This window comes from Plectropomus leopardus, chromosome 7 (assembly GCF_008729295.1).
Source record: "Plectropomus leopardus isolate mb chromosome 7, YSFRI_Pleo_2.0, whole genome shotgun sequence".
In the NCBI taxonomy this organism is placed as follows: Eukaryota; Metazoa; Chordata; class Actinopteri; order Perciformes; family Serranidae; genus Plectropomus; species Plectropomus leopardus.
The window spans coordinates 20,960,241-20,973,955 of record NC_056469.1 but is presented as its reverse complement, the minus strand read 5'-3'; the positions used below and the strand labels follow the sequence as shown (position 1 = coordinate 20,973,955).

Here is a 13,715-nt window from a genome sequence, read left to right as displayed (position 1 = left end):
AATCTCTTACTAAGAGCTCAGTTAAAGGTGGTAAGTCAAGCTCATCTGAGTTGGAATCATTCATTAGGATGACTAGTGTTTAACAGAGAATATATAATTTGGACAATTCCACAAAACTACATGTCAACTATGTGATGAAAAGCACATAGTCTATGTCTTGTTAAGTAAATAAAAATGAAAGCACTTAAATTAATGGTAACACCAAAAGTTCAAAATCCTGTAAATGTATTAGTATTTGCACATCATGTTGTGTGCAGTCATCTTCACCGTTGCCCTTCTAACCTCCCTCTAACCAAAACTGACCTGCGGCATGGATGATGCACCCACACTCTGAAAAACATGAACATATGAGTAAATGTTTTCTTCACTGCTGCAAAGTCAGCACGGCAGAGGCTTTTGACTTTTAAATGTCACCACAAGGAAATGCATGCCACAAGACAATGACAGGAAGCTGGCAACGTCAACATTTCACCGCTGATGCTCAACAAAAGCTGATGCATGCTGTATTTTATGGATCAGGAAAAAGACACACAGAATAGATTTTTAAAATCTTCATGGAAGCCAATTTTCTTTAAATAAAAGCTGCTGCATGTGGCAGGCCAGCTAAATCTCCCATGCCATGTGGACGTGGGTGTATGTTTGATTGTGATACGTTATGACTACAGGGGGCACTTATATATATTGCCTCCCTCTGTGACATCTCTGATGTGTGCTCACACATAACATTCCTCCGAAATACCTCAGAGGAAACACTCAGTGAAAAAGGCAGAGGGGAACAGCAATGCAAGCAAACACTGAACTGAGCCATCCTTTAATGATGGCTGGTTCTACGTCCTGGGAAAAATAGTCATTCTGATTTGCCAAAGGCACATATTGCATTTGTGTACATCTCAGAACATCTCAATGACAATATTTTAATACTAGAGCTGAAACAATAATTAAATGCATCAATTCTAACTTTTTTTAATATCATATGTAATTTTCATCACTAGCAAAGTAACATCTACAAAACAAACTAAAAAAATACACAAAACACATACAAAAACAAAACTAAACGAAATAAGCCAGATTAGACAGATACATGCAAAAAAGTTTCAGTGTATTACATTAAAAAAAAAGTAGCTTTGAGATGAAATGACCGATACCCTCTGGTTACAGCTTTTATTTAAATTTGGTTATTTGCTGTAAACTGAAGATTTTTTGGGATATTGTTGGGGTTTTTTTTTTGCTTTTTTCTGATATTCTATTGACCAAATTAATTAACTGATTAACTGATTGAAATAACAATGGGTAAATGAATCAATGATAGCAGTGAAAAGAAGATACAGCATAGTATTGAGAATTTTTTTTCATGGCAATACTGTATAAATAATCAGATTCCATGTCTGAACATTTTGAAACAAATTGTTAATATTACAGATAAAACATTTAAACTTTTTGCTGTTAAAACAGATCTTGACAAGTTTACCATTGGGGGCATAATTTGCAGTTGGAAAAATTGCAATTAATGGCAATATGTTATTGCAATACTAAGCATGTTATAAAATGCTTAAATCACATTATTATTGTATCGTGACTTAAGTGCTACAAGAATACATCATGGGTCCTCTGGTAATTCCCACTCCTAATCGATAACGAATATGATCGTCAGTTGCAACCCTATTTACAGCATAAATATAATAACAGTAGCTTAATCAATGCTTTCAAAATACTGAGTTATATTTTATTCATAAAACAGACTTGCAGCTGGACAACATAATCCTGTAAATCTGACTGCAGTCTGAGGCGGGTCATTTCTTTTTCAAAAATCTTGTGATGTTTTTATGTTTATGTTAAGTTTTTGCCTGTAGATGTTTACGTAAAAAAAAATAGAACTTATTTTCTGCAAAAATAAATTAGCTTAAAATGTCTATTTATCACAACAGCCCAAAGAAAAATCATATCTACACACATTTGCAATGCCTGGTACCACAAATAACTCATCCACCACCAGCAAACACTGGCACAGTCAGGCTGCAGTCTTGATCTTTCTGGAGCCTTCATGCTATATCATCCCCCTCAATTTCCACAGACCAGATGTTCAACATCAAACACAATGGAACTCATCCTTCAGCAACATCTAATAGGTAGAGACATGAATTACAAAGATGAAAACAATCTGCCATGCAGCCACCCTCAAGAAAAACCTCTGACCCACTTTGATATTTATAGTGCTATGGCCCATGTGTGCAATGTTGATCGGTGTGATGTGCTCCTGTTTGCAACTCGCCACCGTGTAAATCATAATGTCACATGCACAAAAACTGACTAACCCAGAAAATACTGCGAGGCACAGTGTTTGGGCTCCAGACTGAGCTCACACACTCAAATTGTCAGCTCTGTGTTATTTGGTTCGCCTCTAAATTGGAGTACAATAGGAGCAGGGTATACTGTAGAGGGTGGTGTGCAACCATTATTGTGCAAATGTAATAGACACTCATAAGAAACAAGAAAGAACATGTTTACTGGTAGATTTCTTCAACTTTTCTCTCAACATGCTCAATGCAAACAGTGGAACAACCCTCGACACATCACAAATCAGTCTGCTTTCACGGGAAATATGCTTGAAATTTACAAAATGCAACTGAGCAGACTATTTAGCAGAAGCAGCAGTTCCCAACTGAACTACAAGCCTCACCATTTCATTTTACTAATTAAGGGGCTTCAGAGTGCTTTTCATCTTCATTATGCCCCTCTGGGTGGTGTAAAACCTCACAAGTAATAAGCTTTACAAAACCAGCGGAAAAGGAACTTTGGGGGGACAAAAGGGAAGTGTGGGTCAGCAGACTTAAGACTCAACAGTATATTTCTCTAAAATAGACCAGACTTTGGCAAATAATCACCATAAAAGTCTTGATATAACACACATGGCTAAGGTCATAACAAAGTATCCAAAATGGAAGTTTTGTTATAGCTTTGGGAGCAGTTTGAGACTTTGAAAGGGTTTATCCTCGTCACCTCACGCTAAGGGAATAAAGACCATGACCACAGTGAATGGATTAATGGATAAAGAATAAAGGGGACAGAGAAAAGAGGCTTAGACTCCAAAAACCCTCAAACATGTTCCTTAGAGTTTGCATGTGCTGCTAGCCAGTGGCTGCAAGGACTTCAAGTAGTGGCATTGTGGAAAATGGCTATGGTGCAACGGCCGGGTCAAACTAAATGCCCACTTGGCATCGCTCACTGAAGTGGGATTCCTATTCACGTTGTCCACCTTTCATTTAGGACTAGCCCACGGCAGTGATCAGCATTAGCTTCCCACTTACCAAGAAAGCTCATTCATCTGAATTTTACTGAGCTTTTTCTTCACTAATTTAATTCGGCCTGAACTCTTTGATATGTTCTTAGCTTCTGTTCCATATTTGTTCAGACAACTGCAGCCACTCTATTGGATTTAGCTTCACGTCTGAAAGCTTGCGGTCACTATTACACAGATACTGAAGCATTACCTTGCCTCAAGAGAGCTGACCTAACTTCAGCAGATTGAAAATGTAATTGTACCATTGTAAGAGCTCAGCTTCATGTCAGGCCAAATTTAGCTTAAACGTTTAAAGGGATACTTCGCCGATTTTCAACAGTGTGGGTGGTATTTGTGCTAACCATGGTAAACTTCCCTCCATCATATCAGTGTACCAGCCGGCCACCAATTACGTGAAACGGACAAGTCTGCATTACGTCACCTACCAGTGGGAGCGTTTTAAGGTCTGCAGCACCGCAGTGCTTTGTGGTGGTTGTAGGTTTTCTACATCTTGAGCAAAAGCAAATGCCACAGCTTTTTTTCTTTCGTCATGTAGCACCAATTTTAACATTTTTTGTGTCTTTCTACTATATAGACAGCCGAGTTTTCTGAAAAGATTATCTTTCCAGCAGTGAAAACATTCTTTAAGCAACTGAACATAATGCTAGTGTTGTCAAAAATATTGATTTATCACTACATATTAATTATGAATATTTAAAATGCTGTCAATACTCATATTCAGCAGTATCCATATAATCAATACTAGTTTTTGCTTTCTCTTCTGTCCAACAGTGAGCTGACACAAACCGCTGCAGTGCCCCCGTGGCCTCGTCTCCACTCACTCACTCAGAGTGCTTTCTTCTTGTCAGTTGTTCTTGCCAATTGCATTTAGGCTTTTGCAGCACATTATAGGTTTTTGTTTTTTTTTTTTTGTTTTTTTTTTACAATATTGTTTTCATTAATGTAAAAAAGTTTTAATATGTGTCAATGTCATTCTGCTGTTCTCTGCTCTTAAACAAAGCAAAAAAAGTGAGCACTGTCATATTACAGCCTTGTTATATTCGTCTTTTAATAAATTATGTACATTTTATGCCTTCAATGTCTACTTTTCTCTGTAGTATCGAAAACTGTATTGAATATTGATATTTTTCAAGGGATTGTATCAAAGTTGGATAATCTAGTATCATAACCACACTTCTCTCTACAAACAGCACACATACTTCACAGGTGAAACCTCTATTTACCTTTTCCACCTTTCGACCTGCGGACAGGTGATGCGGGTGACCCAGGTGATCGAGAGATGATGTCAGATTTTGTGGGAGTAGCCAATCTCCGGTCTGTATCTTTCTTAGCTGGAGGCTCCATTCTCTCTGTGCTGTCCATCTTCGGGGGGCTGCTCTCCCCCTCCGGGTCAGGTCTGGTGGGGTTTGTGTTCAGGTCTGAACAGGGAGCTGGTTGAAGAGAAAGACACAGAATAAAGACTAAAAAAAAGTGAGTGAGGTAAGAACAAGCACAGAGATGGAACTCAACCAGTTGGTCCTCATTCCTGTCACGACTGGGCCTAAGAAGTTGTTCAGTTTGGATGACGTCAACTTCCTCAAGAGCTGCATGTATCAGGTTGGTATGAGGGGCGGAGTCAATGGTTGTAAGGAGGAGACTGTTTTCTTTTAGAGACGGTTCAATTTGATTTAACAAAAACAATGAAACAGACACCTACAAAGAAACAATCTAAGCTCCTCTCTTTCTGTACAATGTTTCTTTTTGTTGTTAGAGCAACATTATATTCTGCAGAGATTACACTATTTAATCAGAAGAACACAATAAAAAGTCTTCAGTCTGCTTATCAAACTGTACGCCTAATACCATCTTCTGCTCTGTGCAGCTGATTTATCGACAGACCAGCCCGAGCAAATGGCCTGACTCCCTGGCAGAACAAAAATGCAGTAATTGCTTTTTGGCATCCCGGTGATTCTGTTGAGGTAAAATGAATTGCTTAGAGAAACAGAATCAGAGTAATCGTCTTCCCAGAAGTAGTCAAATTTCTTTTTGATAAAAACTACTTGATAGCAGACAGACAGTTCAAGCCCATGAGTCATCTGTGCTCTCTGAGATTTTGAAAGTTTTGTGATAAAAGAATAGCTGGGTCGGTTTGTTGGGACAGCAGCTTCACTCACAGCACCATGACTCACATTTGGCACGCTGCTGAACTTGAATCTCCTACTCAAACATTAGTTTACCCAGGCTTTGACGGCCAAACAAAGACCCTCATGGGAGGGACTCTTGGCTTTGTCCACTCAGCACTGTACCCCTGCGCTCCCAGTGGAACCGTGTTGGATCACAGTTTCTTCTGCATAGTCTATGAAGGTAAACACTGGGGCAACATGCTGTAAATTATTCAAACTTTGGCTAAAAACAACACAGACAGTAGGGGGCTGTCACACTGAGTAAGTGAATGCACTCAAGATTTATGCTACAAATGCTGTGCTATTCAACAGTTTGCATAGAGGGGCACCAATGAGCAGCCAGGCCAATGTTGTGCGGCTTAAAAGAGAATTGATTATAGCTTTCTATAGACTGTGCGACTGTACAGTGTGCCTTGTGAGCCATAAACATCTCCTTCAAAAACAAGCCTTAAACTATTTTCTCACGCACTGCTCCCTTGTAAGTAAAACTCTGATTATTATAAAACCTCAGAAACACAAAGCTGAACAAAGGTCTGTATGAACAGCTGAGGCCAAACATACAGGCCGACTTCTCTGCACTGCAACTAAAATACTTAGTAGCATTCAGTGCAATATTGGGCCTTATAGGAAAGATTCTCTGCTCTGCACATGGAAAGGCTCTGTTAGATCACACTGGGAAATGAAGGCAGTTGCTGATGACCCTGAGTTGGATGATGCCTGATGTCCAGAGAGAAAAGCAGTGTGAGTCTATGAAAGAGTTCAGCTGGAAGACAAGACATTGTGTTTCCCCTGTTGAAGCATGCCACTATTAAACAAGCATTCCTCGGGCAGCGATGTGCTCTGACAGAGAGGAGCCATTGTTTTGGTCTCTTCATGGTAACGGGACAGCGGCCAAAACACTGCGATGACAGCGAATGGGGAGAGGGAGGAGGGGAGAATGGTTGTGAGATAAACGGAAAGTACAAGAGGCCAGTAATGTATTCAGGGATTCAAATTTAAATTGTTTCCCCACAGAAAACATTCGATGTAACAACTCGGCACCCCGGGCTTGTGACCAACTTCATTAAAAACTAACTAAATCCAGTCAAACTGCCTGCTCTTGGAATTTGCGCCTCTATTCGTCCATGTTGCTATTTTAAGGGTAAATCCTTACAAAGAGAAGTTTCTGTGATGTGAAATCTGCAATTATCAACAAAATCCAGACAACATTTTTGCAAGCAAATGATGCTACACACAACCCCAGGCCTACCATTGATGACTCATACAACCCTCCTCTCTGAATTGATCAAATTTCAGTAAACCATTTTCTTACAGATCCCTAGGGGCATATACGACAACTGCGCTGCCAAAAGTGATAGGAGTAAGTGCTGCTCTAACAGACAGGTATTGTGTTGCCTCACATGCTGTGAGAGTTCCCAATACACCTGAGAACTGGAGTCACAAAGAATTGGCTGTCTGACAGCACTGTGGGCGACTGGTCAGACAATCATAGTGATCTATACTGTCAATGATGAAGAGAAGGAGAATGTAACATGCTCTGGTATGTTGGTGGCACTGACAATGAATACCAATGAAACCTGAAGCTCTCTGGAGGAAAATGGGATGGGAGCTGAGGGAGAGGACTGCTGCTGCGTGGAAAGAGACCGAAACAAGGGCTGATTGATGCAGCACTCTGACTGTCTGGCTAGCAGACAGCTGGGAGAACAGAGTGTACGATAGATGACACAAAGTTAATGGAAAAAAATTGGAGAATGTAAGACAAAGTTTGAACTATGGCTGCAACTAATGATCATTTTATCATTCATAACAGATTAATCTTGATTAGGTGCTTGTTTAGTCTATAAACTGTAAATAAAAAATGGCAATCATAAGTTTTCAGTGTACAATGTGACTTCTTCAAATTGATTTTATCCAATGTTCAGTTTAGCACTGAAAGAAATTCAATCAGCCATGATACAAATGGTAGCAAATGACCACTTTTCAGGTGGTAGAACTTGTAAATATTTGGCATTTGCTTAATAAGTAATGTGCACATTAACTGATTATTCAAATAGTTGGTGCTTAATTTTCTTTTAATCCAATAATTATTTAACTTTTCAGAAGTAATTGTAACCGCAATTCCTACTTCAAGGTACCCTGTGGAGTTTTTGACCTCTAGTAGCACTACTGAGGAGTGTTTTTACTGGTGCAAGCAAAGGCAGTGAAAAAGAAAACTGCATGCCAGCAAACATAAGCATAAACAAAGCACAGCTGAGGACATCCACAACAATTCATTTTTGTTTTCAAGTGCACAACTATTGCTACCTTTACATCTAGCATCCATATGATAAAGGCATTTTGTAACGCCTGAAAAGAAGACCTCTGAAAACGGGCGGAAACAGAGACGTTTTAAAGCGATGATGCAAACAACCACATCTCCGTCCTGACTGGTCTTATCAGTCAAGACATGTCAAGCCAAGACATTATAGGTAAGTCCACCTTTTGTGGTTTTATCCTTTTTGTATGAGTGACGTTCCTCTTTTACCATTGCCATTAGCAAGTAGCATTTTAATATATAGCAGTATTTACTTTGCAATGGCTCCCAATCTATTTGACACCACTATGACCATCCTATACTACTGTTACTTTCAAAAGCAGCTCCACCACTTTGTTGGTTCACATAAATAAATCTTTGATCTTACTTCTCTCCATCTCCATCGTATTTTCTTTAACTACGCAACCTGATGAAGACAATCTTTTTCCTGTTTACATTGTCATGCGCATACTCAGTGTACGGAAATGGTCATGTTATATCGGCTTTCAGACACGTTAGTATGTACAGAGATTATCTCACAAACTATGCCAAAAAGCTACTGTGTATGGAGAGTGCTTGTTTTAAAACACTGTTTTATTCTGTAAACATTTTAGAGTGGATGAAGCCTTAAAAAAAGGTATATTTAAAAACAAGATGTTTTCTGGATGGGAAATACATTTACCACATCTGTCAGACCTTGAAGATACACATGATGTGTTTCGGTCAGGTACAGCGGATGTAATCATAACTTTGTTTGTTTACAAGAAACCTCCAAAGGACACCTTTAACATAAATAAAAAAAACAAGGCTGCTACTTGTAATGACTCCAAATCCAAGACGTTTGTCTGTCCTGAGCTGACACAGTGGTGGGTACAAATGCATTTGGAAAACTGTAGACACAGTGACCCCTTACAGCAAACAAGATTGGGACATACTGATGCGGTACTTTGAGGAGAATGCTTAAGTAATATTTGCACAGATGTACTGAATGTGATGACAAAATTTGTTCAGCAATCTATGAACCCTGTGCTCTGGCTGTTACAGACAAAAAACAAACTTGAACCAAGCTTATGAAATCATCTTGTTTGGGCCTCATGTGTTGTGTTAATGTGTGACATCATTTCAGAAACAGGAATATCAGCCGAATTCTATTACTGTATTTATACAACTCAAACAGAGGGGGTCTATCCCTTTGATCATATGAGTAACTGCCTCTTTAGCATATTTACACTCCAGCCTCCCAGGGGCCCTGCACCCAGGGGATGACTTCAGCCAAGAGCCATTAGACCACCCTCTTGTGACATCACTTACATTATTCATATTCATAAATCAATGCACACCTACTTCCTCTAACACACTCAAGTCAAGCCTTAACATGGAAAAACACTTTGGTGGAGCTTATTGTTAGAAGCCAGGGGAGAAAAATGTGCAGTACAAACATTTGGTCAGTGTTTCAAAAGCTTTATAAGATCACAAGCATGTTGAATATTTTGGTGTGTATCACCTGTCTTTCTTTAGAGATCCTGAAAAGCTAGGCTTCTTACTTGACACAATAGGGTTCGACATGTTTATTTCGCATCCAAGATTTGTGAATTTGTGTTGTTTGTGCTCTTCACACTGGTTTTGATAGCTGGTGGGGAGCCACATTCCAAAATAGCCTTAGAAAAGAATAATCAGAACGTGATTATAGTTGTTTGGTGGTATGCTTATGATACCAGAGATATGCTGCATTTAGCTAAATTAAATGAAACCATACTTACATCTAAAGGTGTTTTTTTCCAAACATCAACAACAACTCAAAGACATGACCCCAAAGTCTTTTCAAGTTTCAGTGCCACTAAAATTGACATACAGTTTGCCAATTGCATAATATCTTACTAATCTGGTAGTATTAAGTCAATCTTTAGAGCATCTAAAAGCAGTGATGTCATTCAAGGTTGCTTTGTTTTATCCTCCTATACTGACTATCGAGTGAGTATTGACAGCTATGAGACCCTACAAAGTGTGTCAGAGGAGGTTCAGGTATCTCCAGCAGGCTGTGCATGATCGTTGGTCATGAACATCACGCTGTTATCCTGCGCCACAACTCAGTTGCCCCCATGCGGCCTCTCTAGCTGCAGGTGTCACAAAGCCTGAGGCACTCAGCTGAACCCATCAACATACAAAAGTGCTATATATAATAAAGATTTCTGTAAAGGCCAGCAGAAATAGGGAAGGAACCCCTGCAGAAGTGGGTGTATGCATGCATGCACGAGCACAGTGTGGAAGCAGAATGGCAGGTTGGGAATCAGCAGGTAATTAGCACAGACTCTGTGCCATTTCCCAGTCAGATACATGTTAGGTAAGATTGGATTAAATCTATGTGCAACGTCAAGTGTTGGTTTGAAAAATGTAGCACAGGCTCTGCAAAGCTCATTGTTCATTCACTCCCAAACTGCAACCACAAAGGGATTTAGTACTTTACAGTTTGGCTGATGACATTGCAAGTAAAGAGTAAAAAGCCACGTTAAAACTAGGACATCTGGTAATTCTGCCACACAAAATGTGATTTAGCAGAACTCCAATTTCACAGCATATTATTTTGTTAGTGCAGGTTATAAATACCCACTCTGCTGTCCCAGTGCAATTCAAATGTACTCATATAGTCACCTCCAAAACTGCAGGGCTCAACAGCCTTTCCTGTTTAATTATTTTAATGAATATGAAATATGAAATTCTAGATACAAGCAATAAGAATTCCATTAAAAGGAATATAAGGAAGCAGAAGCACAAGTGGGTCGGTCCTTGGAACAACATGTACCCACATTATCTCCACACAGGCTATAGGATCTGACAGGCAACTGTACTAAGCACAGGGTTCAGACAATGTGCCACACTGCTATTTTTCTACCTGTTCATCAACCTCAAAGGGGACCCAGGAATCAGGATAAGCAAAAGCTTGGATCTGCCACAGCACAGCAAAACACATGACTCACTGTATGACAGAATCAGCAAACTATGACAGCACATTCTTATGACTGTGTTTGCTCATTAACAGCAAAGGGAGGGTACTTTCGGTTGAGAGCAACAGTAAAAAAGCAACAATATATGTGAAACTGCCTGATACAAAAACAAGTATCCATTCACAGTGTACAGTAGATACAAAAAAGCTTGTAAAATTATCTTGATGATAGCAACCGGTCATGATGAATACAACTAACAACTGCTGCTCATTCCCAATGCAATATTCAGAGCGCCGCCAATGCCTCTCCATACTGTGCAGAGTAAAAATATAGGGCAAGACATGGAATATTTATGAAGCTAATAGCTTCACTCTTAAGCACAACCTTTTCTGTCTCGTGCCAAACAAATGAGAAGACCACCAACAGGAACAAGTAAAGGTTTGTAACACAATGATTTAGGAAGAAAGCAATCTCTAAATAGGCCTGTTCTTAAAAAAATACTTGGTAAAAAGGGTGGAAATGCAGCCCATTCTCTTCAAAAAATGGAAATGAAGCAAACAGGCAAGGAAACAGTATTGAGACCCAGAGTGTGAAATCAAAAGACTGGAAAGGGAAAAGGGCGGCAACCATAAAAAAGAAAAGAGGAACTCAGGGAAACACACAGAGAATGGATCTGCATCTCATTTGGGATGGGCTAGGGGACTAATGAACTACCTCATCGCTTACCCCCCTAACCCGTCGCCCCTTCACCCTGTTGTGTCCCTCCTGCTCCGAATAGGGTGATGTAAGAGAGCAAGGGGGCCCAGACACACAGGAAGCGCAGTGTAAACAACAAGCACTGACTTTGTGCCAAACCAGGCCCTGTGTGTGTGTGTTTAGAGACCAAAGTTTTCATTAGATGTGCTTACAACCAAGGACTACAATTTTAAAGGGGAGTTGAGATAAACAAATTCTGTGCACAAACTGCACTTAAATACTGTCAAGCTACTTTTACCTTGGCCAGCAATAATAACCATTGTAATAATATATTATTAAATTTATTTTAAAAATCATCTTTTGTGTACAGTGTTTCAAAATTAATGTAATTTTTAGCTGGAACTTGAGATTTTTTTGTATTCTTGCTATATGAACAACTTAAATGGCTAATCTTCTTGATTGATTGTATGACCATTGTGATCATAACACAACTGAGAAAACACAATCTGCAACATTTTTTCATTATTAATCCGTCTGTTCACATATTTATTAGGTTGATCAATAATCATATAGCCTCTAAATTGCCAAGAAAATGTTGAAGAATGTCCTTCGCAGTCTCCCTAAGCTTAAAACTGACATCTTCAAATGTGTTGTGCTTTTTGACTGAAGTCCAAAATCCGAAAGTTTTTCAATTAAGGAATGGTCAATATGGAGAAATTCAAATATCACAATATTTTTGACCAAACACTTTGACATTGACATTGCAGAAATATTGTAGGGTTGACTATTTGTGCTTTCATAAAGCATTAAAACAATTATAAATAATCATCAGTAATGTAAATATAATGTCTAGGTGGGAAAAGTAAATAATAGAAACAAATAAATAATAGAATAGCTTGAACAGTCTGGTAAGTTCCAAAAATGACATCACTTCACAGTAATGCAGCATTTGAAAACAGGAAAGACAATATTAAGTCTCATATCACGATATCGATATAAAAGTGATATATTGCCCAGCCAGATTTGAATCTGCTATCACATAAACAACAATCGTAACAATTAGGAAGCATGAACTAGTCAATCTTTAGTATTGCTGTTTGAAAACTGACTTGAACTACTTATCAATTCTTAAACATTTGCAGATTAATTTTCCTCAAAACCACTGATCGATTCAGCTCTAGACCGAATTAATTAATAACAAGTCAAAGATACCTGAGTCAGACTGATGAACCCACTCATCAGGCCACAGCTGACATTGGTCTTGTGATGTCAACAATGGTTCTGCATACCAACCAACAGAGTTAAAGACACTTAAAAAGACTGCATTCCTTCACCGCATGACAATCTGCCTGTGTATACTGATGTCTCTGTCAGTGATTGCAGCAGCTTTCATGCCATCACCTGGCCCAGACTGAGAACAATGCCTGGCATTTAGCTGCTGCTGCTGCTGCTCTCTCCTGAATTGGCGTATGCACCAAAGCCACCACGCTGATGAAAGGCTTCGCTTATCTGACCTAGCATCAGCTCCCTGGGAACCCTGCATCTGCTACTGCCACCAACATGCTACTACATGAAGGGACAAGTAACACAGACAGTCTGATCATTAGTGTGGGGAGTGTGTCAGGCACTGCCAAACTCAAAACTTTCTCAATGACATCAGAGGACGAGGAGGGATCTCTGGGACGCACAAGCTGCCATTCATAACTAGAAGCAGTTTATCAGCATACCAGCCAGTTGCTCCTGGCAACTTCCACCTTGTCCCTTTTGGGGGATGGGAAGTGACAGCACGATCTAATTCACACTGGTCTCAATGGCTGGTTCTCTGTTCCCCTGTCACCATCAAAGACCAATTTCAGCCAGAGCAGGAAGTGAACCATTTGAGTTTAACCTTTGGCAATTTGGTTTGCCTTATCCCCAAAATGTACTAAAGCTCTATTGACTAGAAGGACAAGTCTTCATGGCCGCTTCAAGAGCAGGACGGTCAAGATTTATTACTAATGACCAATGGGAAGCTTTGCACCAGACACACCAAACCCACATCAAAGAGCTAGTGGCAACAAAGGCCGACTGTTGCATCACCTCTTATCACCTGTGTCTCTGCCAAAAAGTTGCACGAGAACACACTGCAAATACTACAGCCAACGGACAACTAGCATGTACATTCTGTGCCTGTGTGAGAGTAAATAGTTTTCCATACCTGCAGGTGGCAGTAGTCTGTATTCATCATTAAAAAGGGGAAACTGGAAGACTGACAGGACAAATTCAAGGTGCTAGTTAGCCAGTTAGCAGATTTATGACACATCCTGATTTTTAAAGAACGAAGA

General features: G+C 39.6%; 1 protein-coding gene across 4 annotated transcripts in view; it reads right to left on the bottom strand.

The window, feature by feature from the left end:
• The window catches only part of map7d1a (MAP7 domain containing 1a), a 47,295-nt gene that overhangs the window by 24,704 nt on the left and 8,876 nt on the right, over nt 1-13,715 (bottom strand). For all 4 annotated transcript variants that reach the window (XM_042489644.1, XM_042489646.1, XM_042489645.1 and 1 more), the window contains exon 2: nt 4,522-4,728. In XM_042489644.1, coding sequence (XP_042345578.1) covers nt 4,522-4,728 — 207 coding nt within the window. The remainder of the gene's footprint in view (nt 1-4,521; nt 4,729-13,715) is intronic.